Here is a 27,226-nt window from a genome sequence, read left to right as displayed (position 1 = left end):
TCTTTGTGATGCAGGGGTTTCTCCAAGAGTAGCAGCCTCACTTTCCATAACATTGGTGCTATCCTTGGGCTTGTTACCTAAGGAAGTAAGAACTCATGAAAGATTTAAAGAGAGTGTTGCCTTTGGAAACGAAATACTGTTATTAGGAAATTGGAAGTGGCAGGGAGAAGCACTTAAATCTGCCTTTATGATTCCTTTGGATTCTAATTCATTGTATGTCCTGAGAATGCTGAGATCCATTCATTTTGATGTCAGTTGCTGAAAGTATAGGAAGCTTCAGATGTAGCTTTCCATCTCTGTGACAGTACAGAGATAGTACCATACTACCTACTTTCACTGCATGGTTGTATTTTGGATGGGGCATGTAGGTGTATTTCAAGGACTGCTACTTCATTCAGGGGCTCTGTTCATTAAGTGACTTTGGTGGATCTTGTTTTGGTTCTAGTGGAAAATTCCAAAGAGATAATTTAAACACTTTCCGAATTGAATACCTAAGAAATCTGTTCTCTTCTAGGGAGGATTTTCTGGTTTTCCTCTTCTGCAGGGGAATATTAACCTTTGGGTAGGAGAGTGATGAAGATGTGAGTAGTGGGTGTTGCACTTTCTAAACAATGGGGAAGCAAAGGCAACCTAGGCCCCTGATTTGGAGGGTAACCTTGTATGTCTGTATTGGTACACACCGGATGTTCCTTGGGTTAGGAACACAGCAGATGCCTTAATACTCCAGAGGAGTATTAGTCTGGATAAATGTCATTTGTTCTCTAAATCAGGCCATCTGTAGATTGCAGTCTGCCCCTTTGGTTGCATCGTGGCTGAAAGGCTGAGAATGCTGCTCTGTATTCACTAAGTGAGAAAATGTACCCAGACTGGACAACAAATGGTGCTTCTGTCTGGTGCAGGGGCTTTGTGGCACTGGCTTTGTCCTGTGGCTGCAGGTCTGCCCGAGCAGGAGCTATTGTCCATCTCTCAGCCTTCACCACTGTGGAAGTTTCCATTTCCCACCATGGTATGTACAGGCTCTGCCTGCCCTCCTGCATGGGAGTCTCATTTCTACCACCTGTGGGGATTGGGAGATGTTGTCCCCTTGTTGCAAACCAGGGGGAAAACCTGCAGATCTGGACTCCTGCTGCTGTTGGTGGTGGTGTACACTGGGCACAGGAACATCATCACCTGAGTCATGGTAAGACTGGCCCAAATCTACTTGATGCTGTCGTGGGTCAGGTGTTTGGGGTTTTTTTGCTGATAGGCCCTGGTACAGAAACTTAAGGACCTTGACAGAGATTCTGAGATTGCTGATGGTGCATATATTGGATTAATCTTCCCTGAAAGAAAGACACTTCATTTTGGCAGTTGGGCCCTGCAGAAAGGAACTTGGTTTGTATTGGTGCTGCTACACAAGACTTACTTTGGGCCTTTCAATGCATTTTCTTGTATGTTGAAACACTTTGTTTTTTTCACTTTGATAATGACCACTAAAGAAAACAACATTATGTACCTCAACCTCAATTAGGCCCTGCATTAAATACTTCACATGTTTATGGGGAACAGAGAGGGAATCCAAACCACTTATAGACAAGCTGCACTGTTCATTAAAAACCACCCCAGGACAAACAGTTCAATCTGCTCCTGCAAATCTCAAGTAGGATAATGACCACGTTATTATTTAGTGCTATTCAATTGCATTTAATATTTGCTAACAGGGCTGATAAAATGGATGGGGACAAGAGAGGGGCTGTAAAGCAGTGTCAGTGCAGCCTTTCTGAATACCTCTGCTTTTTAATCTTACTTCCTTTTATACTTTGTTTTGGCAACATTCCCATGGCTTAAACTGCAAGCAGTGAGATGGACCTGCACACTCTGAGGTCTAGCCAGGCTTTGAAGCACAGCACTAATAACTTATGAACATTGCAAAGGCTGGTTTCCTACCTTCAAGGAGACCTGGGTCACTTCCCTTAAAAATGAAAGCAAAAGCTGCAAAGTGCTCAGTGCTGCAGGGTGGAGGGAGGGAAGGTTAAGAATTAACAAAAGATTTTGTTTGAGTAAGGTATCTTGTAATCATTTCCTTACCTGAAGAGCAGCATGAATATCTGTGGCTGTGAATATCTTGCATGTGAGCTTGGCTGTGGTTTGGTGACAAGCAGAGGTGACCACAGGTCTTGCCTGAGGGCTGTGGCAGTGCTGCTTACCTCTCCCCACTGCACAGCCTCACACCCCTGTGTGGCCTCTGCTGCCTCAAACGTTTTTGGTTTATTGGGCTTTTTGTTTGTTTGTTTGTTTGGGTTTTCTTTTGGCAGGGGTCAGGGTGGCAAGTTTTCAGCCAGATCAGTGCCATTGCAGGCTTTTCCAGTTGGAGATGACCTGCTAGGCCAGTGGTGGCCCATGTTTAAATGGGTTTGGGGTGCTCACAGCCCCCAGGCTTGGGGCAGGCTTCTCTGACTTCCAGAGCACAGACTGGCTCTTGGGGAAAGAGTCTTGAATTGCTCCTGTGCCTTGGGCTCCTGCAACCATGGCTACTGACTCCAAATCCAGGGAAAACCTTGCAGAAAAGGCTCGCTCTGCCCAAGACCCAGCTGAACCACAAAGCAGAAAAGTTCCCCATGGGGCTTGTCTCATGTTTTGTATTGTCTTCTAAAAATTTTTCTGAAAATCAAACTCTCACCCACTACAGTGAGGGCTGCTCTCTGCTGTCAGGCTTTGGTGTTCTGAAGCTCTGGTACTCAAGTTCAAGGCAGAGACAGTTGTGAGAACACCACACAGACTGCCAAAACAGTCCAGAAAAATAGCAGCTGTAACAGCAAAGTGGCTCATTATTTCAATTCCTGTATTTTGTGTATCAAGGGTTTATTCTGAGGATTGTACTTGGAGTGGCAGGAGTTTGGGCTTTTTCTTTGTCACATCCTGCTCCTGTTGTATTCAGCATGTTTGTTTCCTGCAGACAGCTGCTATCCACCCACCTGGATGGAGACAGGATTTGATGATTTGATGATTTTAAAGTTATTTTTTACCTTGCTCCAGCCTATAGATGAAACAAGCATATGGCTTCCAGCACCTGTCCTCAGGCCTTTCCTACTGCCGTTATAGCTGTGGAAGTCCAAAATAAAAGAAGCACCCTGCAAAGTAAGTTTCTGTGATGATAGATAAAAGACTTTAGTTTAAAGAGAAGACTGGCTGTAACTTCTTTAACAGCTTAGTCTGCTCTCTCTTCTAAAATTGCTAATCTACTTTTTTTCCTCATATTTTTGGGTAGTCCCAAAAAGGATTCTGACAGCAGCCAGTGTAAATAGCTGTCAGGTAGTGTCAGCCAGGCTTCCACCTCCAAGCTACAGAATGCTTCTCTTAATTTAAATTTTGTAATTTTTTTGCAAGCAGCTGAAACTTCATACCCACTATGGATTAATTACAAGGCTGGGCCCATCAAGCTTTTGCTATGGTAGAGTTAAAAGTTGATGCAGCTGCTGGGACCTGAACACTGCTGTCTGGCAAACAGCGGCCTCCTCTCTTGGTCATGGACTTGCAGAATTATTTGGATTGGCAGGGACCTCTAAAGGTCTTCTAGTCCAACCATGGACATTTTTTTTAATGAGATGAGATTCTTCATAGTCCCATTGAACCAGATCTTGACCATTTCCAGGGCTGGGGCATCTGTCACTTTCCTGGCCAAACAGTTCCAATGTCTCACCAGAAAAAAATTATTTTGTGCAATCTAAACCCTACACTCTTTCAGCTAAAAACCTGCCTCTTGTCCTCAGGCCTCAATAACGTGTCTCAGCCTCTCGTACAAACTGTATACATTAAAAAGAAAGCCCCACAGTAAAGTCTCCCAAAAGAGACTTCTGGACCCCAGGTTGGCCCCCAGCTCTCTCAGCCTTTCTTCACAGGACAGCTGCTCCAGCCCTGCTCTGACTGGTTTTGTGGTCCTCCTCTGGACCCACTCCAGCAGGGAGAGCTCCTGTGCTGTCAAGCACCTTGTCTGACTTGAAGGGAGTGCCATACTTTAGCCCTTAGGGTTTGTAATTAGTAAGTGAGGGGAAAAGCCAATTTTATGCTTGGGAGAGTGCTGTTAATGAATGGCCAGGTACTGGTCTAATTGACTGCAAGACCTGCCTGCCTTGGTGCTGGAGCCTGGCTGGCTATCCAAAGCCAGCCTTGCTGGACCTGCAGGGCCTGTCTGGCCATGGTGCCCTTGTTTACTGTCCCAGGAGGGGCACTGCCTGTGCTCTCTGTGTGTGCACCGCTGCGCCGAGCACACGCACAGGGAGGATGGCAGCCCCAGCAGTGCTAGGTTGGCCAATGAGGTGCTAGATCATCTCACCATTTCTGCTGCTCAGCTGAGGCAAAGCCTCTGCTGCTGGTTGTTGGCAAACCTGGTGGTTGCTCTGCTTCCTGCCTCCCCCATATGGTGGCTTGTTTAAAAATAAGACAATTACAAGGAACAGAAGTTATAAAAGTAGGCTAACTAGAGGGGGATTTGCAGTAAGCACCTGGAAGGAAACTTGAAGTGAGGAGGGACCCAATACTGGCAGCTGCACCTGTACCATGTTCATTCTTGCTGCTGCTCTGACATGTGATCATCTTTGGGAACTGCACTGAGAGAAGACAGGATGTTCCAGATGGCCCTCCTGTCTTCTGGGGCTATTCAACTCCATACACCCTCAACAACAAAACTGGACAGTGCACCCACCATTCATTCCTGGGTGCTGCTCATCCAGTGTCCCCTGGCACACACAGTGGGATGTGATGGAAGGATGCAGATAGCAGTTTACAGACTCCAGGAAAAGGCAGCATGATGCCAGCACCTGGCAATGGTGTCCTCATACCAACCTCCTACTCTGCTGAGCCCCTCCAGGCTCAGATCCTGTCATGGCTTGCAGGCCTTGACATTTCCTGTATTCCCACTTCGAGCAAAGCTGCTTGCTTGTCACCTTGTTGCTCAGGTGGTCCCACTTTTTCCTAGCATGTGAAGCCCCTAATGTTTGAAGGGAATTTAAAAGAACTTTTGGGAAAGGCAGGTGGCTGCTTGTGGCCAAGTGGTCCTGCTTCAAAGTATGTTAATGTCATGCCCAAGCAATGTTGGATATGGAAACAGCAGAAAAGAACAAGGTAAGTCCTTTTCTACTCTATTGAAATAAATCATGGTCATTTCAAAAGGCCAGAAAAGTTACATTAAAAAGTTACTTGTTAGTTTTCTCTGTGAGCTGTTCAATTCCCAAAGCTCACAGTCCAATTCCTGTGAAGCAGCTGCTCTGAGATTTGTAGAAACCTTGAATCATCAGAATCAATTACATCAAATTTAATAAACTTCACAATAAGGACAGTTCATCAATTGCCACTGTTTTCATCTGCTATAGGGGTTCTGCAGCTGTTTTTATTTTAGAACAATCCACTACTGAATCAGAATATGCAACTGGAATGAAGCATATTAAATCAAGATGAACATTAAATGTGTAGAAAATCAAACTGTAATTTTACCAGGATGCTGAACTGGCCTGTTGTCCCAAGCCTGAAAGCACAGCACAGTCCTCTCAGTGGCGCTGGCCTGGGAGTGACTCCACAGCCCAGACTGCTGACAAGCACTGCTGGACACTTCTTTAGTAGTAGGGAATGTTGTTTGTAGCTCTGTACTTTGCATTAACCATGTCTATTTGCAGGATGGTAGCTTTCCTGCTTGGTTTTTCAACTTCACTAAATCTTTATGATGATAATGCATTGTACACAGGGATTTCAATTGCTTTTCTTTAAGCAAAATCAATTACATTTTCAATACCTCTGGCTTGTTTTTTGGTTTTTTTTCTCATTTGAAAGTATAAAAAAAATTGCATTGCAAATGATTCAATGCTTAAGTAATTTCAAAAATTATATATTACAAGAAATCAATGCTTAATATGAACTACTTGGTAGCGCAGTTTATGTGAGGAGGAGGAAAAAGAAAAAAAACTCCTTCTGTGGTTTGCCTTGTGTGAAACAGGATAAGGATTTAGAACATCATTAGTGAACCTCTGCAATGCTCTTAATTGTCTCAGTCAGGACAGGAGTTTGGTTTTTTGTGCCTTGTTTTGATTGTTTTGGTTTTTTTGAAATCCTGGAAGTCTAGAATCTGTGACCTAAAGAACAAACAAACTTTTTTTGAGCCTTTGAGAACAGTTAATTGGGCATTTTGAACTCAATACAGCCTCCTCTCTGCTTTACACCTAACTGCTTCAGCTACTAAAAAATGCTGGAGTGGATTGTCCACAAGTGTTTTAGAAACTATCCAGACAAATGTAATCCCCAGCAAATTTAGCAACCACAGACTTGCTTAAAGTTGCAAGAATCTGTTTAATGATTTTGTGGTAAACCAGCTGGGCTGAAGAACAGCCTGGTTCTCCCTCAAGTGCCTGACAGTAACATTTTCAGCACTGCAGATAATTACAGCTTGGGATGAAGAGGATTTCAGGCAAACAGTCTCTGCTACGAGTACAAACTAGCTCTCCTAAGTTTAAGTGCACCCCAGTGTAAACCATAGGTATTTCCCAGTTAATCCCCTTTGTAGATGTCTTATTTACTGCCAGAACTGCAGCCCAAAGTTGTGAATTCAGCCCCCTCTTAGTGCTCAAGAAAGTTACAGAGCGCAGAAAAGGCAGCTCACCGAGCAAGGACCTGCCACTACTAAAGAGTAGCACATACGATGGAGGGAACCAAGTTTTACCTTTAGAAAGAGTACAACACTGACATCAGATTCCAGGTCTTACATGCCTCAGGGCCCAGCTGTACTGGGGACTGTGCAAAGAGAAGATCAGACCAACATTATCCATTAGACATGAAAATCTGCTCCTAAGCATCTGAATAACTTCTCTGGCAACATCTGAAGTACTTTGACACTTCCAGGTTATGGGATGGGATGGGATGGGATAATGAACATGACAGTTTGAACAGAGAGCCTGCTGAGGGTTGAGCCTGATGAACTCTGGTCAGTCCAAGCTCACATCCACTGCTAGCATGTGGCTTTTTTAGATAGGAAGCACCAAAACCACATTACTGCTGCTCAGTGTACACATCCAACAATGTTCTGCTGCACTCAAGAAGAACTTGGCCCATTCAGTGTCCCTGTAAATTTATATAGTTATTTTCAGGTACTTAGTTACCTATTAGACCATGAAACAGAGATTAACTGAGTGTACAGGTAACTGGTTGTGAAATGCTTCACCAACGTAAAAGGAAAATCAAGGAAATTAAAAAAAAGGTTAAATATAATAAATTGTAAAGTGGGTCTTGCACAGTATACAAAGCTTGTAATCTTAACTGGCTAGTGACACATCCTCAGCGTGCACCAGGGGATGTCCAGGTTGGACATCTGGAAGAATTTCTCCACTGAAGAGGTGGTCAGGCATTGGAATGGGCTGCCCAGGAAGGCGGTGGAAGGCCCTGGAAGTGTTCAGAAGACAACCAGACATAGCACTGAGTGCTGTGGTTTAGTTGGCAGGGGAACTGTTTGTTCCGAGGCTGGACTCAGTAGTCATAGAGGCCATTTCCAACCTTTATGATTCTATGAGCCTTTTCCCCTTCTTTTGTGGGGGAGCAAAGGGACACCACATTGAGTACAAATTTTCTCACTGTCCTTCCTTCTGGATTACTATTCAGAAACAAAGGGTTCAGTACTGTCTACAAACTGGTCATCTTTTATCTTCAGATGCTTGTTACGTATCAATTCAACAGCACAACAGCATTCTAGTGGGAATAAAGTTGTGATTTTTGTCAAAATCATTTTATTAAAGAGTTAATGTCACAACAAGCTTAAAATAACACATGCTTCAGAAACAAACTGGATGAAAAATTCTCAGAACAGAAACAGAAATGGATTGAAGGCATGGCAAAGCATCCGTTCCACGAAACTTCTGCAAACAAGTGCGAATTCTGTTGGTGCAATGGAGAAAAAACTCAGAAAAAGAAGCCTCCTGGGCATGACTTCTCTTATGTTTATGTAGTGCAGTCTGTCAAATAAGTTAGAATGGAAAGGGCACAATTTCGATGGCTGCACAGACCCAAATTTACTTCTTCAATATTTAGCTCCAGCACAGGTTTTTCAACTGTGAGTACTAACAAAACAAAGTTAGTTGACATCTTAACATAGTAGTAACAGATATATTATATACATGTAGATGTTTGACTCATGCAGCCTCTTCAGTTACATGATTTTTTTTTTATTTACTCAAGAAACATTATAAAAAAATAGGTTTGCAATTTGTATTTCACTCCGGTGTTAGCTCCACATCACCCCAGGCAAAGACAGTGTTTCAGCAGACAATCTAATTTGGCAAGAAATCTGCCCTAATTCTTAACCTCATTTTTGTAAGTCCACATAGAAAATAAATGCAAACTCTTTATACAAAACAAGAAGAAATAACTGTACCTATAGAAAAGGGGATTAATTCCCTTTAGTTTTGTTATCATGGCACATACTTTATAGTTTCACAACAGCATACTAATTTTCATTTCGTTTTTTTAAACTCCAAAATAGTGTTGATGAAGGGAAGAATGTGAATTACCAGAGGCAGCTGACTCATGCATTAAGCAATTCATGTTCTTTATCAGTTTTCCCAACAGCATCAGGATTGGATAATGGGTCAAGGTCAGCAAAGAGACTGAACCAAGCAGTCAAATCTTTAGGATTCTTTGTAGATTCTGGAAAGAAAAAGAAAGAAAAAAAGAAATGTACAGACTTGTCAGCTATTTTAAAACAAAACTGACTGAATGTTTGACCGAGGTCAAACAAATGGCATGCTATTGTTTAAGTTATTACCAAGGGCACTTCTGACAAGAAAACCAGAATGAGCATTTGAAAACACTATCATTGTCAGAATATAGAACTTTATTAAGAATGAGTGTCTAACATGTCTGCTATGTATTTTGTATGGCTCCTGCCATGATAAGTACAGGAACATTTTAACTAGAAATAGAAACAATGTCGCTCTGTCTAGTTTTGTTTCATGAAAGGTATTTGAGTGTGCCCCTGCATGCCTACAAACAAGGAAAAGGAAAGTGGAAGGCAAATTTTACTTGCAAGCTCTCTTACAGGACTAAATTCCTTTGCCTAAATCCAATTCATGTGACTGTTCCAACTCCCCTGTATGCAACCAACAAGGTCATTACTCATCTGGAATGAAGCTTTAATGGGAAGGTACTGGCTGGAGAGAGAAAGAGAGGGGTTATATTTGATAGGCAGTCCCCAGTACAGCTTCTAGTTTAATTCTGATGGATGTAGACAAAATGTGAATAGGGAATATACCCAACAGCAGCTGGACTACTCCACCTCTGTGTCCACATTGATATATGTATTTCACAGAGGTCTCCTGCCTGCTTTTATTCCAAATGGGCAGATGTTTAGGTTAAAGCAGTAACAACTTGGGCATAGGCCCACAAAAAAAAAAGCAAGTGGAGATGTACCTTCTTCATAGCAGCCAAACATGTATTATCCTGATAGTGAAAAAAGATATGCTCTTCTCTCAGAGAGATAATGGCACATGAAAACTTTCTTTGTGACACAAAGGATTTACAGACAAAACAGGCTCTGCCTGGCATGACACTCCTCTTGGTACCGGCCACTTTCAGAACTACAGATATTTAAATAGCTGAAGTCCATTCCTTTTGCTGGTGCCAGTCCTGTGGCTGCATAATCACACTGATTTCCAAACCAGTTTCCAAAACATCTTAACACTCTTTTTTTTTTTTTTTTTTCCTCTGAGCTGAAAAATCTCAGGGGAAGGAGTACGTGTCAACCCTTTCTTCTGTATAATCAAATGTGAATGCACAGAATTGGCTACAAACTGGCAACAGAATTCAACGTAATTCTGGTTCACTTACCCACAAAATCCTAGTCAAAAATCAGCAGGCCATCTCAGTAGATGGCAGGACTATGCACTCTTGGCTCAGTTGCAACAATTAAATTAAGTTTTAAACAGATAATTACTGATGTCATATGTGTTTATAAAAAAAATTTGCAATTAGGGCTCTTCTGCCTTATCAGCAGCCTGTATTTTAGCCACAATGCTAAATCTTAGAGCTTAAGAACATTGTTTATCTCAGACAAAGTGCATGCAGATGCTAATCTGTGCGAGTCTAAATTACAGCAGGTAAAAGAAACTGTAGCTTCAACTCCTTTGTTATATAGTAAATTACTCTTTTGACATGCTGTTATCACTAAGCCTACCAAAAATATACATAGAAAAATGTATCATACACCTAATCAAGGTGAAATAGAGTAATCAGGGAGCACAAGACTGAGCTGTAGCTACTACCAAAATAAGTTTTGTTACCACAGTTACTGAGAAGACATGAGACACCGTACATGATAAAAGTGCTAAAAAGGAAAAGCCAAGTAAACTGAAAAAAATACACAATTATCACCTTTCACAGGCATCTTCTCATCACTCACATTCTGGCTGTGTGGTTTCTGTGCTGGCTGTGGCATTGATGGTGGGCTCACACTGCTGGCTGCCCATCCTAAAATTCAGTAATATAGCAGCATTACATGAGGAGGTACTTTGTTAACTCCACCACCCACCCCAGTGTCTGGCAGCATCAGAAGAGGAGCAGAGTTTATGGCCATTCATACCTGTCCGTGTACACACAAAGTCAGCAGTCAGACCTGCACAGGAGCAACACCCTTGACAAGAGAGTATCTCTAGATCTCTTTTACCAACTTCAGGCAACTACACTTATTTCAAATCTTTCATCTGGCTAGAAAATATTTTTGTTTTTCTTATTGAATCACAGTTAATACTCATTCAGAGAAAAGCCAGTTCAGTGATCAAGTCCAACACAGCTGTAGGGAAAAGAATCACTTACATTTGGGTGGAAATACCACACATAATAAATATTTTTTCCAAGTCCAAAGGCTTTCATTTCATCCATTGTTTCAGACAAAACCTTATTTAGAGACCCTAGATTTTTTAGTTAATTTTGAAGTAATTCTGGAAAAAAAAGATAATTTTTTTTTTTCTTCAGCCAAACACTAAAAAATTAAATTCAAGATTAATTACTTCAAGTTAATTTAAAACTACACTTTAATGGACTATTTATTTTTTCTCTTTATTTGAAAGGAGAGTTTTAGCAAGAAGAGAGCAACTATGCAGGAAAAAGTGAAATAATTTTTTTGTTCATATTCTATATTTTGTGCATATTCTATATCCACAAAAGAGTAATGATAAATACAGTTAGTAAGGCCAAATGAACAGGCTGGCAAAATTAACTAGGGGTAATAAACTGCAGAAACGTATTAGGAAAAAAGCAAAAATTTTGAACCTTGCTTAAGATATTTAAATTCATGTGCTTTATTACATTTAGAGGACTGAAGATAGTGTTTCTAATTTAATTAATATGTCCTTTAAGTTTGGCCTGGTCCATTATCCATCTAATTTGGCAGTATCATACACAGGATGCTCATCTATGCACCTAGCTACCATTTTATTATTCAGTCTCTTTTTTTGTACAAGTGCATGCTTTCACATCCTTTTTTACTCTTTTTGTCCGTCATCCCCTTACTTTCTGTTCTTTTGGGAACCCTGTCTGATACTGGCACCAAGCATTCTGACAGGTAATGCAACAACCACATCAGTCACATCAACCCTTTCTCTCTCAGTAGATTATTCTCATCACTTTCTAATCTTACCTTGCCTATAAAAGGTCTAAAGCCCAAGCTGTGTTATAAAAAGAGGCAAGAAGGGTTTTTCTGTAAAATCACATGAATTAGGAAGGAAATTTAAAGCCACAAACATCCTCTGTTATCTTTCTCTAAGGAAACTAACCAAAAACATCTTCAAAATCTGGATGCAGATTGCTCACATGTATTTGCTCTAGACAAAGGTGATAAAGGCTTGTGAGCCAGCTTCTGCCTTCTGAAAGTGAGGTTTTAGACTTTAATCTTTCAAATAAGCAAATCTGAATGATAATAATGGAAAGCATGGCATTACCCCTTCAGAATGACATACCTTTCCAGATGTTTTCTCTGCTTGTGTTACAAACAAGAATGGCCTGAGATCAATATACACAACTACAGTAGACTGCGATGCTTTAGTGTGCTTGGAGATGCATTGGGAGAAAGTGTTTGATATGGCAATGAATTACAACAGGTAAATTCAGCTGCTTAAACAAAGGGGACCAAATCCTAATCTGATAGAAATGAATGGGAGCTGTCCCAGAAACTTTCTGTGCAAGTTCCAGTGACTTCAGAAAAATCAGGAACTGGCTCCTGGCAACACCATTGATGTTCCTGTACAATGGTGTGCTTGGCAGGTCAGGGAGCAAACCACTTCAGACCAGTGAACTCCTTCAGAGCCCTCCCTCTTTTTGAGTCCCTGGACTAAGGCCTGTTGGGCAGCACAGCCATGCAAGATGCTGTGGCCTGGATGTCATTTAATGAAATGCAGGCAGCTCACTTAGAAAACAAGAAGACCCTAACAATAGCAACAAAAATCTAACCAAGTACACTCCAGAAAATATGTGATGCTGTCATAATGAAATTACTGATTTATGAAGGTACTGGGAAAGACTGACACAGAATTTGTATGAAATACTTTAATGAATTAAATTTTTAGTGAGCTACAGAGAACAACTTTGCCTTTTGAAAGCAAACCGCAGGCTATCAGTTTGAAAGTAGTTGTTGGCCCAAAGCCTGTTTTGGTTTGCCTGTTCACAGGATGGCTTTGTTACGTAGCCAGACAAAAGGTCATTGCCAAGACAGCAAGGAAACCAAACAGCCTGCTGTTCAGCAAGCATCTTCACCAACATTGCAATGATTAAATTTAGAAAAGGAAATGGTGAGCTGTGCCTTTTCTTATGAACTAGAATATATGCACACGTAGGGAAGATAAAAAGGAGCCCTTAATGGTACGGATGAGTAAGTAAATGAGGACATAAACATCACGAAAAGAGAAAGCCAATGCTCCCTCTGAAAAAGCAGAAAGGCTTCAGTTGCTGTATCTGGAGGAGAATCTGAAAGATATATTGGGAGCATGCTTTGTTTCTATTATATATACACACACATTTATATGTATTTTAAACCAGCACCTGGTAGCCCCATAGCAATTCAGAGTCCCATTGTGCTGGATCCTGCCTATAAATACAGCCAGAGAAAACTCTGAGCTGGGAATTCCTGACTGTAACACTTTATAACCTGCATAGCATTGTGCCTGTTTTACAGATTAAGATCTGAGGCAGAGAGAAAACAAAGCCCCAAAGATTTATGAGTGTGCTTAACGTAAAATAAGTAAGTAATCCCACTGAAGTTAATAGAAAAGTTAATGTGCTTAAAGTTAAGCATGTGAGTTTTAAGAATCTTTATGGTCTTAAGGCCAAATTCACACAGGAAGTATGCAACATTGAGGCTACAGTGTAGCACCTCACACTGAATAATTATTAAGCAATCCTACCAAGTTAGGGAAATAAACAAAGGAGATGTATCGCAAGTCCTCAGTAAAAATATAATGCATATATTCTAATATTTCCAACTTGTATGTCTGGATATGATTACACTCCAGTTAGTATTACAAAAAAAAAAAATCTCTCTTCCCATATTTAATGATAAGATCAAATTCTGAAAGAAAAGTTGTGAAGTGAAATGAAATGTAGTTTAAGATTAAAACTGAATTTTTACGAGATATAAAATGGACCAAATTTAATCTTCTGTTAAAAAATAGGAAACAAAAAAACTTGGAAATATTTAGAAAGATAAAACACTTAGAAAGAAACAAAAGAAAGTGTTTCTAAAGAAACACTATAGAAAGAAGCAAAACACTTAGATTATTTTCAGATACAATCACTCAGCTGACTAACCCTGACTTTTCAAGTGCCGGTACATCAATTACCATAATCTTCTGCCAAAACCTTGGAAACCCATTTGAAAACATCCAAATGTTTTTGTTTTTTTTTTTTTTTTTGTTTTTTTTTTTTTTTTTTTTACTCAAAAAGATTTTGGAATACCATGTTGACTGGAATGGATTTTCCATTTCTACTATTCCTTGAATGCAACATTACTGAATTCTGATTCTGAAGTCTCTAAACTGCACCCAAGGCCAGTGCAAATGAAAGCTAACAGCCGCATCAGAAAGGATGCACAACTCTGTTTGCTACTTATACCTAAACAATATTTTCCTTTAAAAACATATTTACATTAAAAAATGGAAATTGCACTGAAATGTAAAATATATTTAAAAACATGTAAAGCTGAGGAAAAAAATCAATCTCACCATATTTCTGTTGCTATTTTTAGTAATTTTCTTAAAATCATGGACCTTATAAAAATACATCTAAACCTGTGCATCATTACAACTGTCATTCTCCCATTTTTCATTTTTCATAAATGCTGAAGCCAATGAACTGAGGTATCTTGCTTTAGGGGTGCTAGTAGTAACTGCGTTCATTATAAAGTAAGTCTGACTTTCTTATTCCTGACAAAAATTTACATCATGTATGACTTAGGACTCTTCCAGGGTTCTAAGAAATAGTTTTAAGATAGGATCAGCCTGCTACTGTTTCCTATATTGCTCTTCCCCAAGTGAGATTTAAATTACTTGGGACAGAGCCCAAAAAGGCAAGGTCCCCTCCCAGCTTGCAAAGCCCTACAGAAGACCCAGCCAGACTGCAAGGAGCACAGACTGCAAGGTGCTGTTGGCTGTTTATCACCAGCCTGCCTTCCTCCCTCTCTTCCTTCCTCAAGGCCAAAGCAGCAGCAGGAAAGCTCTACCCTAGTTCCCCTCTTCTCTTTTCCCCAGCAGTAGCCTGGAAAAGCCAAGAGAATTAACTGAACAGAAGAAAGTGGAGAGAAAGAGTTGCATCAGTAACCAGCCTGCAAGAGACATCCACCTAGATGGTTGCTAGGATGAGATAATACATTCTACTTGACCCATATCCCTACATCCAGTGTATAGGATTCTTGGGAAAAAAAAAAAAATGCAACAGATTTTCACTACATGGTTTAAAAATAGTATCCCCAGACAAAATACAGTAATTATTTTTGGTTCCTTGGCCCCTTAACAGAGATAGCAGTTGTGATTAAATCAGTAAAACCCACTCAAACATTTTCTGTTTCAGGAAAAAAAAAGATCTCAAAGTTCTACAGAACATTTCAAGAAATTAAACAAAAACATTCAAGACACTAATCTTGACTTTAGGTTTTGGGTACTTCTTTCAAACACTGTATGAGCAGGGCTAAAAAACAAATAAGTTACTTGTGTTTTTTCTCCAGGCCATCCTCTGCTTTAATTTCAGGCACAATTTCTGCAGCCATGGCACAATAAAAACTTTCATCACACTTCGACATACTAGAAAACCATACTCTAAACCCTAACTCCAACATACTGACAGAACAAGATGAGCTCTCACCATGTAAGGATGACTGCAAATCATTCATGTTTTGGTCTAGCAGCTGTGAGGGTAAGTAGCCTGATGGTGCTGGTACTGCAGACGATGAAGTGCTCTCCCCATCTCTAGCTGCAGGGTTCATGGTGAGATCAGCAGCCTGTCCAAAAACAGCTGTCCACTCTTTGCTGAATTCCCCCTCCTCCAGGGAGGAGGCGTTGAGGATCTCGTTTAATAATATCATGTCATCCTTATCACCAAGTTCTGGCTCCAAGGACCTCACAAACTTTTCCTTTGAAGCTGTCTCAGAACAAGAGAGTCAAGATAAATCATTTTTCTTAGACCAAGTAAACAAGGAACTTTTTAAAACATACCAAATCTAGGCTAGGTATGTTAAGTGAGATGGAGTATTTTTTCATGAATATTTATTCTCTTTTTTTAGACTCAATTCTCTTGGACATCTGGGTTTATACCTTATGCAACAAATAATTCCTTCATTATCTTAGATGACCTCACTGCTGTTAAGACTTGCTTCTCATTAAAAATAATAGAACAAATATGCTTTAAAATCTATTAAACACAAAAATCATTACACAGTCTAATATTTAAATAATTGGAAAATAGTACTTCTATGTTGCTTCTTGAAACATTATATGAAAGTCTCAAAAAAAACCCAGATAGGTATAAACTAAAAAAAAGTAAGACTTGGGGATTTAAGAACTCCCTTATGACTTTCTGAACAATGCTTGAATTACTGGGGCATTTCCCCATAAAAAAAAGATTAGTCTATCACACAGAGTTAGATTTCTATGCTGACCATTGCTGTAGTATTTTTTTTCTTCTCATAAGCTGCTGAGAAATAATAGTGGCTCACTTTCCTTCTGATTCCCTGTGCAAGTTTTTCCAGCACCAGAACTGAAGCTGAAGAAGCTCTTACATCACTTGAGCCACTGCTACTTAAAACAATTTTTTTCCTATTCTAGAAATGTTAAATAGTTATATAAAATACATGAAACTGGTAACCAGGATCATTATCCTTTCCCAGAACATTCTGAGAGTTAAAGAACTATCAAGGACCCCAAGTGTTATTTTACTTGGAAGCATTTGGAGCTCCACTGTGGAAGTCTGCAGATGACACAAATGGTGGTTAACAAAGCTAATAATGTTACATTCCTGAAATCCAGATCAGTTTATCTTAATTATGCCTGTTTCAAACTTGTGGTAAGGCACAGAAGCAACTTCAGTTTTCCAAAGTTTCGGTAGATCAGCTGAACTCTCCAATTTGGATTCAACTTACAAAATGCTTTTAACCCTTTTGGTTTGGGATAAAAGATTGACAGTATAAAGTGTTTGCAACAGGCCATTTTACTGAAACTCAACAGCCTTCTCAGAAAAGTTTCCTGGTAACAGCTGTAATAATTTATAATTAAATGGTGGAAGTTGAGTCAGAGGAGGAAAAAAAAGCACAAAACTGTGTTTTAGAATAGGCTCATGCGTCAGCGCACACACCTACGAACTAAGAAACAAATAAACCAACACAAATTAAAATGATTTTATTCATTACTGAAGTCAGCTGTGAGATTCAACTCCTTTCTAACTCACTATTTTGATATACCTCTGTATTCCCTGTCAGGGTCTAAAAATTAGAAATAGAAACATTAGAAACACATCAATTCTCCTGATGTTCTCCCTAGACTATAACTAAAATACCACAGAAAACAATTTGTTCTTATGAATTTTCAGGCTGTTTCCCATCTTCAGATAAAGAGCAAAGAATATTAACATTGTCTAAGCACCTCCAATTCCCCATTATTCAGCAGGTAAGACAGAGGGGTAAATCCTCCCATAGGGAAAGACACCTGCTATTTCAAAGGCCCTTAAGAACTCTGAGCTCTATGGGGCATCACCACTTCAAAGCTGCTCTCAGGAAGCCCCTTCATGGACTTGTAGGGGGAGATGAAGAGATGCATTTGTAGCAGACCTGCTACGACACAGCATCAACACCACACACAACCACAAGTGCCCTGAACGGAACAGATGCAGCAGCACAGCTCGGAGCCAAGCTCTGCTTCATTTGCGGAACCACTGCAGGAGCCCCATCTTGACTTTAGGAGCAAGTACAACATAAAGCTTTACATGTGAAGAGCAGTCAGGTCTTGCTGCAAGGGTGTACAGCCACCAGAAATCTGAGGAGTGACACATTTTGTGGCTCAGCTATCTTCCTGATCTTCCTGTGGGGACTGTGCAGCCATGGCAGGGCAGGATAGGGTGTGTTCAGGCTCAGGGTGCTGCTCTGAGTAAGCAGGAGCCACAGCAGGTTTTACTCCTGTTTGCAGTAAAGGTTATCTATAAACCAGCCTTGCTTACCGAGATATTACTCATGTGGTATCTCTGCTAGATTACTAAAATGATAGGGACTTTCTCACTTTACCCATAAATCTTCTATTACTTCTTTTTCTGTTTCTGTTTTCACTGCCTATTTTCAGTCAAAATCCTTTTTTCTGTTTGCACATGCTGCCCCAACCTTAAAAATGCCCATGAAAAAAATTCAAACTTTCCATTAAAACACTGAAAGAACAATCTGACTATATCCTTTCTGTTCTGTTTGAACAAGCCTCTAGCAATGCTCACAATTCCACTGTAAACTTACCTCATTTTGTTGCTATTAAAAAAAAGGGAAGAGAAACTAAAAATATTTACGACAGTACATGACTGGCAACACATGATAAAGACTTCCTTCTGAAACACAAATATAAGTGTATCTCTACCTATACTGCTTCACTTAAAATAGTACAACATTCATTAGCCTAAAGCTAGCTAATGTGTAAAATTAGGACAAATGGCTGATACTGTAACACTGCCACAGCAACCTAGCCAATGCAGACACTCCACGGCAGTTTTTGCATTAATTTAACTGTTTAAGTAAAGAAAAAAGTGTTCTAAGTGACAGAGCTAAGCTTGTATGAGCAATAATTGTATGTATTATCTGTATCTCCACTAGGAAGGCCCAACAAGGAACAGAACTGAGTAAGAAGAAAACCAGAAGAAAAAAAAATGCCACTAGAAGACATGCACCTATCTTTTTTATTAACCACAGAAAAGAAGTCATTGTTACCTTATCTATTCATAGATTAGGGCTGCTTCTGCAGACAGCTGAGGAACTTCCCTGATGCCCGCCTTCATGGGTGATTTTCCACATGGATAATTTCCCCCCCTGTGCAAGACACTGCCCATGGCAAATCCAAACTCAAGGTGTTTGCAAATGTCCTTACCTACCATGAAGGCAGTGTTTTAAATACCCCAAATGCTCTCAGTCTGACTGACTAAACCACACAAATGGATTTTCTTTCTTTGCTTAATTTGCTTTTTGAATTGTCACAATTGTTTTGGTTGTTGAAGTTTTTTTTTTACTCATTCTTCTGACATGTATGAGTGAAACTGAAAAATTATAGACAGCACTCTAACTTCTTATGAAAGCTTATAAAACTTTAACCCAGATATTTCATATGTTATCTGGTAAAAGGGCATATCCCCTTGAGCTGCTAGGGATCTCACAGAAGTATAAGGACAGCACAGTGGATTTAATTAACTCTCTATCTGAAAGAAGTCACCAGTTCTTACAAGGTTTTAAGATGCCTAGATGATTTGTTTCTGATATGTACATTTTTAACACAAAATCTTGTGGTTACTAGTGTATTGCCAAGAGTTGTAGCACAACAACTAGAAAACCCAAATGAAAAAGTTGTGAAATGTTATAGGAGGGATAAGGTTTACAATGGAGCCTACTTCAGTTCAGCAAATAGGATACAGACTAGTCTACCTAATCTTGAATTACTGGCATAAACATTTTATCCCCACTAAGGTTTACTTCATATTGTAACATTAGGAATAGTGTCTCTGCTGGATTTCTTTTAACACTATTTAAATACTGCAGCTGAATAATTTAATTCCACCTTTCACACTGTGAAAGAAATTAAGATCTAAAATTAAAAGTATACTTGGCTACTATGATTGAAATAGATGGAACAGATATGCACAATCATATCATACCATTTTCTTCAGGTTGCAGGTCTAATAACTCATCTATAGCACCTAAAAATTAAAAAAAGAACAAATACAGAAAAAAGTCACAAAGGAAGATCTGCAGTACACTGACAATCAGTATGTAAACATATAAAGATAACTTTCTGAAGTGTCTTCACCTGAGTTCTGCTCGTGGTTACAATGTCCTTGTAAAGTGGAGATGACATCCTTGCCATCATCAGCTGTAACTGAGATCCATAAACATGTCAAATTGCACTTGGCAGGAGACCATGCTTATAAACAACACCACTATACGATCAACATGCAGTGGTTGTTGGGATTCACATTTTAAATGAGTCATGTTTAAAATGAGCCTGGTCACAATGAATGAAAGATCCAAGGCACAAGCAATTAAAAATGAGGCAAATTGCTGAATAACAACCTGAGAGAGATCTTCCTTTGAGTCTCTGCCTGCTACACTAGCCTTTCCAGGCTGAGTGTACCCAACCAAGGCAACTACAAAAATCAGTCCTCCAGAAGCAGAGAAATTTATTTTAGAAGCTTGTACTTAGGCCAGGAGAGTGCAAAACAGTGGTGGGATCTTGTCACTCTCTTAACTGCCTTCCTTACAATGTGCTCTTCCTCGTGACACAATCTCTGGGAACAGGGAGAAGGAGCCTTCACCCAACGTACCCCAACTCGAGATATCAGTAACAGCATCTCCTCTGCAGGGAAATAAATAGACTAAGACCAACAGGGAGTAAAATGTAGAGCTGAGAGTTATAGGCTATTAGAGGTGACAAAACATGGCTTAAATTCTCAGCAAGTTTCTTAGATGACACATAGAGTCAAAACAATCATCTAGATTCTGTTAATCAGTGAAGAGAAAGATACCTCCATCAGTGATTAACCCCATTTAAGACGTGGCAAAACATGAGGGATGACTTACTGCTGAATATGCCATTTTCTCCCTTATTAACTGTTGAAATCTAGCTCCTAGACAACAAAGTCTGTAGCTCTAAGGGCAAAGGAAGGGTTTGGCCACAGTATTGCCAGAACTGGAAGGTCCATCTACTGGAAGCCTCACACAAGAGGCTGGAAAGGTGAAATAGAATTCTCTATTATGAAATAAAAACTGAATCCCAAACTCTTTGAAGAGAATTGCCAATCCTTTCCAAGAGAAGCTTCAAGGTGTGATCAGAACTAAAGGAAACAGAACAGCTTGCTGTTTGTATCATTATCTTCATAAAGCTTTGCTAGGACAGAAATGTGCTCCTAGCACAAGAATCAGCTGGTCATTTAAGAACCCATGAGCACGTCTGATTACACTCTATATAGACAGCACAGGGATAGAAACTCATGAACAAATATACATACTTTCATAAAAGCACAATGCACAAAGCTAAAGGGGAAAATCCTAACCCTAAACTGTCTGGCAGAGGGGAAAAGAAAATCAGAAAGAGAAGTTCATGACATGTGGGATATGGATGGCCACAATTCTGTAATGAAAAGGGCTTAACTGTTGCCCAAAGCCTGCCTTAGGTTGAGTGGTAAACATGAGGGACCCAATCTTAAAGGCTTCTGTAGCTTAGTAAGGGAAAATGCAAAGCAAACAATAAAAAAAATGAAATCAAAGTAGTTGGTGAGGAGAGCTAAGAAGCAACATAGCTCCCTCACAAGAAGCACTGCATCTGTATGATTTTAGAATTTACAGGGTAATTTAAGAAAAAAAAAAACCTCAGCAATGGCACAGACCTGTTGGTATATGAAGAGAAAAATTTAGAAGACCAGTTAAAAATATTTCAAAACACTTCCACTCCTTTTAGAGGTGATGAAGAAAGAGACAGAACAAGGTATTATATATTATGATGAAATATTTTACAGTCTATAAGAAACTGAGATTCTACAAAATATCTGCTAAGAAAATATAAGTCAGATTTTGTACCCATATATATTAGACTATCTTGACAAAGATATATCTGATCTAATTAATTGCAAAATTTTCAAAACACTGAGAAAGTCCTAATAGTGTCTCCCTATTACAAAAAAACCCCACCCAAATGACAAGAAGTGACTCAAGTTACTATGGGCTGGTAGATCACCATTACTCCCAGTTAAAAGACTAATGGAAGGCCATTCAGTATGGCATCCAGCAAAATACTGTGAACATAATAAATGATCCTCTAATAATTTACTGTTGATTTTATGGAAAGCAGGCCTAGTTGAAAAAAAAAACAGCTAATTTAATTCTTCAATAAAACCATGAGCTTTTTTCAGCAAAGATACTTGTTTAGAAACAACTTGACTTTGCACTGCACAGCCTTCCAGCTGAAAAGTAAGCACTGCATAACATCTACAACGAACATATTGAATAGATTAGGAATGTGACAACTAACAGATGTCAAAAAAATGTTGTTAGGAGAAGTAATTGCAAAGCAGAAGTGTTTCTAGTTTAGTTCTGCAAGGTTTACTGTTTTATCCATTGCTAGTCAATGGCTTTAGCAGTCATCTGGAAATAAACACAAAATCACTCTAGAAAAAAGATGTGCAAACAACTAGCAGACTACTAGAGGTGGTCAGTCAGTCCACTTATTTGGTTTCTGCAGTCAGAGCTGGGAGAATTCAATACCACCAAGATGTAAGTTACATCTCCAGGACTAAGGAATATAAGCCATGCTGTAGAGAAAGGAGAAATGAATCCTGGAAAGCTATGACTAAAAGGAACTGAGCCTTGGTAAATAATGCATTCAGACACGAGCTTCAAACTTGATGTTGCAGCAAAATGGGATGTTCTTCTTGGATATAGAAACAGTAATGTGATTCTACCTTCTAGAAACATGACAGGCGAGAACAACATCAGAAATCTCTTGTCCAGCTACATATTTCATATTTGAAAAGGGATCTTGTAAAGTGGAGTGAAAACAAAAACTTCAAAAATAAAGATGAGATGATGAGTTCAAGATATCAATATGATCAACCCATTGAAATAAAGATTTAAGAGTAGTCTTGACTTTCATGTAATACCTTACAAGTATCTTAATGAAGGATAACATATAACATATTAAAGTTACTCTTCATAAATTTAGTAGAAAAAGTTAGATCATCTTGAAGAATTCCACAGATAAAGATTCCACTTTTTAAAGTAGTTCACCACCCTCACTGCAAGCATTTGCTTCTTAGTATGTACTCAGAATTTCCCTTTCTATTACTTGTATATGTTCCCTCCTTTCATTCTCAGTGCACTTCCAACTGGAGCCTGGCTGTGTCACTGGGTAATAGCAACACATAAGGTCATTGGCAGCAGCTGCGTATGATCTTGCCTGGCTTTTAAGCAGAAGTTCCACTGAATTCATCAAGTTTTTCACAGACTACAGTTTAGTGACTGGAACAAACTAGTAAGCTAAATGGCACACTTCCCTTGTCTCACTTACTAACTTGCAGATCCCTTTCTTGAAGGGTACATGCCCCATGTGAGAATTCAGCTTTGGAACACAAGCAATTTGACTTGTCTAAGATTGACTGAATGAAATGAAGTGGGATGTAATATGTAAGAGATTAACAAATTCTCCTGGCCTTTGGTTTTATGCATTTGTAGGGATTTGCTGGGTGAAGCTGATACAGGAAATAAACCAAACAAAAAAGCCCAAGTATTACAGCACTTATGGAGTTATGATAACATGAAATATAATACCTGAATAGTTCGATTCCTTGGTATGGCTCTCGTCATCTAATGAAATCAACCTTAATTTGAAGGAATAAGAAAAAAATTGGGAAAATAATTCCAATGCTCTAAAATAACAATACATTTTCCTCTTTTTTGTCAAATCATTACAGATTCATATCAATAACAAATAAACTGTAATAACAGATGGACTCTTGCATTTGCTGGCCTGTTGTTACCTTGTATTGTTGCATTGGCAGGTCTGTTGAAAATTAAAATTAGATTGAACTACTAAATCCTATCAGCTTCCATTTTTAGTCTGACTCAACCTCTACTGAAAAGTATTGTGTATTCTGTGTTTGCACATTTGGTCTTTCATAGCTATCACAAAGGAGCTACAACTGTTCCCCAGTCCCCTCCCCCTCCTTCTCCCCAAAAAAGGCAACCAACCACTTTGTGCTTCTCTTTTTAACAGCAACTAATTAAAAATCAACACTCAGGACAGTTTTGCCCCATGTCAGCAGATTTCTAAAATAACAGATCAGCAGCATTGATGAAAAAAGCTCTCAACAGGGACAAATAAAAGGTGCAGTTTACATGCAATTCTTATACAAAGGTGATCTCTTCAATGCAGAATACACACTTTCCAACTGCTATTACTTTGTGTAAAGCCATTCAAGGAGTAGGAACAGAAGCAGCCACAAGGCTGATGTGGTGGTGAAAAGGACTGTGTGGGCACATTCCTCCCACCCTCTAGTGACAGGACAGAAGAAACCTCCCCTGCTCTTGGGGGTAGGACTGTGGTAGAGGAAAATTAGGTTCAGGCCAAATTCTAGTATAATGAATGTTTAATGTGAATGGGAAATTCATGAGGATTTAAAAAGCTTTGTCATGTGTAATTCTTCTTGAATCTTAGGTGTTTGTTTGTTATGGTTCTAGACAGCAAAAGGGTGACATATTTTGTTCCTCCCTTTTATGCCAGACAAGGACAAAGATAATCCATAAACACAAGTACAACCATGACATGGCATCTGATGCATTTCCTGGTAGGTGCCAACGCACACATCTTGCATAAATCAGACATTTATTCTAGAACTTTATATTCAACACTGAGGAGAGAGCTATTTATTAAATTCTATTACTATCATGTGAGATGACACAGATGGAAGTAAGTGCTGTGGAAACAACCACCTACCAAATGGTACTTGGTCAAGTCCTTTCTAATATCAACAGCACCAAATCTGACCAATTTATAAAGTGGTATTGGTCAGTGGCTCTGAATCTGAACCAGAGAAATGACTGAAAACCTGAACTCCTTAAAAATCCATTATAATAAATAGAAAAGCAAAATCCACTAATCAGTCAAGCTGTTCTCTGCTTTTTGACAACTGATCCTTTGCTGGGTGCTTCATTTAAGCATAGATAGTCAAAACAACAGGTGGGAGCAGGACTGTATCAACATTGCATCTCCTGGCAACCAAATCCTGACGGTCAGGTAGGGAGGGATCACATCTCTCTCCTGTTCTCCTCTCCCCACAGCAGCCCATTCATAAGTCTCTCTCAGCTCAGAGCTACAGGTAACTCAAAACTTGACAGCATCAGCTCACTTAGATGTACTTTATACTAAGTACCTACTGCTTCATTGGATTACTAACTGATGCTGTATACATTACAAAAACTAATTGCTACTCAGAGCAATCAGTAATCTATATCCTATTTCCAGGTGAAAGGAGATGCTGCTGAAAGGAGAAATACAATGCTCATATATCTTCTCCCATGTATAGCTGTTTACCATTTCTTTTAATAAAGAAAAAAATGAAGCAAAAGCTGAAAAAAAAGGAAAGCTGAAAAACTCATATGGTCCTTTTTAAAGCTCTTAATTTCACTGTAAATTTCATTAGTTTTGATGTACACGTGACAACATTTCAGGAATTTTTCTACTGAGGTAACCAGTAGAATTAGACTAGCTGTGTCTGCATCTCTATTTATGTTAGGTGACTTTAGCAACCAGGAAGCAGATTACAGACAAAAATACTTATTATTTTGATATGCAGGATATATGACTTACTGACTCTGCTGATCTTCCACTGAATTGGCGCTCTCAATCTGCTGGTTCTCCTTTTCTGCTTTTTCTGTTAGTTTATTCACAGGATCTTGCAAGCTCTAGATCATAATCATAATATAAATATAAAGAAGAAAACCAATTAGAATCAGGGAAGCTAAGGAGTGTCATTTGAGACCAAATCTGATTCTAGTACCAAGAGAAATCAAGCAAGAATGGTTTTATACCATATCAAAACAGCATCTGACTCAAGCAGAATTAAAAGTGTTAGAAGATACTAATTCAAATTCAGTCTGTGAACACACTTTATGTAAGAAGGTGACATGTGGCAACTTCTAGAGTCATGTTCTGTTTCTAATATTTCTAGATGATTACTTCTAGGTAAATCTTGCCAATATTTTAAAGTAAATCTATCTATACCATGTGCAAAGCAGGCCAGATGGCATATTTCTTTGCTATTTTGGGGATTTGCTTATTTTTTCCTTCTTTTCCTTTTTTTTATGATGGAAAACAAATTCTTTACATCTGTTTGTTGCTCATATACTGCTTCTTTTCTTATTTATTCTCTTTTTCCCCTCCACAATTGTTTACACAAACTTGGCAACTCCAGCTGTGGCAGGAAGATATTGATTGTATTCTGAATCTGAAAACAAGGGTTAAGATCTTGGATGACAGTTGATGAAGGCCAGGTGTGGTATTATGAAACCCTACTGTCCTTTTGCAGTCTGAAAGGCTGTGCTGCAAGATAACGTGCAGATTCACAGTCAGCATTTTTATTACCAAAATTTGGAGATGAGAGTAAGCTAACACAAGCATTATAGACTGACTAGGAAGTGATAAATATACTACTTGTTGTCACTCTTATGTATCAATTAGAAATTCTGTCTAAAAAATTAAATAAAGGAACACAGTAATTAGGTAAAGCAGATGTTAGCAATGTAAATATTTCCATTTCTCTCAAACAGTTTTGCTCTGAAGGTGAAAAAAAATTCCTCTTTCTAAAGTCCAACTCAGTTTCTGAAAAATTAAACCATGCTACATGTGAATAGTCTTGACACCCTCCCGCCGCCCCCCCCAGGGTAAAACAGAGAAGTCACCTTCTATACAAACTTAAAAGCCACAAAAATATAGTGGTTTTGCATCTGGAATTTGAAAAAAACATAAATGTGTTTCATGAGAAAAGTAAAACGAAAAACCACAGCCTAATTGACTGAATAAAAGTTAGGGTGCCCAGCCCATCTGTTACAACAAAAGCATTCCCAGACATGCTGCAGGTCTTGTTTCCACTGCCCTGTTAACCAGAATAGAGGAGTTCCCAGAAGGAGCATTCCAGTTTCTGTTTGGTTCAGTATTTGTCTGTATAAGGAATCTACATTTCAGGATTTTAGAAGCTAAGTTTCTAGATTTGTAATATGCTGCAGGTTTTTTTTTTTTTTCCTCTCTCAATAAATTAATTCTACACGGAACTGCTGATTAATTTGTCATAAGCAGCCTCAGCACTGCAGACATGGTCAAAAGATGAAAGCCACAAAACCAGTAAAAATTAAAAAAAAAAAGCCTTAAAGAAATGAACCTTATTCTGTGGTTTTCACTTTTTTATTTGACACTGTTCCTACCTAGAATCACATCTAAGTGTACTTCTTGGATGCTGAATAAGGACAATAGCCAGTTCAGCTAGATAACCTATGTTTGAATGTCACCCTTTACCTGAATATGTACTGGGTATTGATTAGACTGCACCTCTTGTGCTATTAAAATAGATGAGAAATATTCCATTGACTCTAAGAAGTCCTGGACTGGAGTTCAAGAACAAATATCAACTATAATTGCACAAAAGTGCAGGGTAGAGAAAGAAAGCAGCTCTGCATAATGGCGACTGTGCTGCTCTGGTCACTTGAACCACCTGGATATTTTCACAACAGGACATACAGCCCACTGAATCAGGAGATGATGGTCAAACAATTGTGGTGCTCTGCCTACCACCAAGTATAGCACCTCAGAGCTTGCTCCAAAAGGGTTGTAAAGGTTTTGGACAAAAACCAGAATTACTTTAACCACTGCCTAGCTATACAAGTTAAAGAAAATTATTAGAAGTAAAGAAGTAAAGTCTCCATATTCACAAAAAAAAAAAAACCCGGGAAATAAGCATC

General features: G+C 39.1%; 1 protein-coding gene across 5 annotated transcripts in view; it reads right to left on the bottom strand.

Annotated features, from left to right (window-relative positions):
• Nucleotides 1-7,702: 7,702 nt before the first annotated feature.
• ICA1 (islet cell autoantigen 1) overlaps nucleotides 7,703-27,226 on the bottom strand; it is a 64,673-nt gene continuing 45,149 nt past the window's right edge. For 3 of the 5 annotated variants that reach the window (XM_077787804.1, XM_077787806.1, XM_077787808.1), the window contains 7 exons: nucleotides 25,083-25,177; nucleotides 23,045-23,094; nucleotides 19,533-19,601; nucleotides 19,381-19,422; nucleotides 15,355-15,630; nucleotides 10,381-10,476; nucleotides 7,703-8,658 (listed from right to left, as the gene is read on the bottom strand). In XM_077787804.1, the coding sequence (XP_077643930.1) occupies nucleotides 8,537-8,658; nucleotides 10,381-10,476; nucleotides 15,355-15,630; nucleotides 19,381-19,422; nucleotides 19,533-19,601; nucleotides 23,045-23,094; nucleotides 25,083-25,177 (750 nt within the window). In that variant the 3' untranslated portion in view covers nucleotides 7,703-8,536. The remainder of the gene's footprint in view (nucleotides 8,659-10,380; nucleotides 10,477-15,354; nucleotides 15,631-19,380; nucleotides 19,423-19,532; nucleotides 19,602-23,044; nucleotides 23,095-25,082; nucleotides 25,178-27,226) is intronic. The other 2 variants (XM_021538353.2, XM_077787814.1) reach the window with 2 other exon arrangements.

This window comes from Lonchura striata, chromosome 1 (assembly GCF_046129695.1).
Source record: "Lonchura striata isolate bLonStr1 chromosome 1, bLonStr1.mat, whole genome shotgun sequence".
Taxonomy (NCBI): Eukaryota; Metazoa; Chordata; class Aves; order Passeriformes; family Estrildidae; genus Lonchura; species Lonchura striata.
Note: the sequence above shows the minus strand (reverse complement) of the source record. Positions and strands in the feature narration are given on the sequence as shown.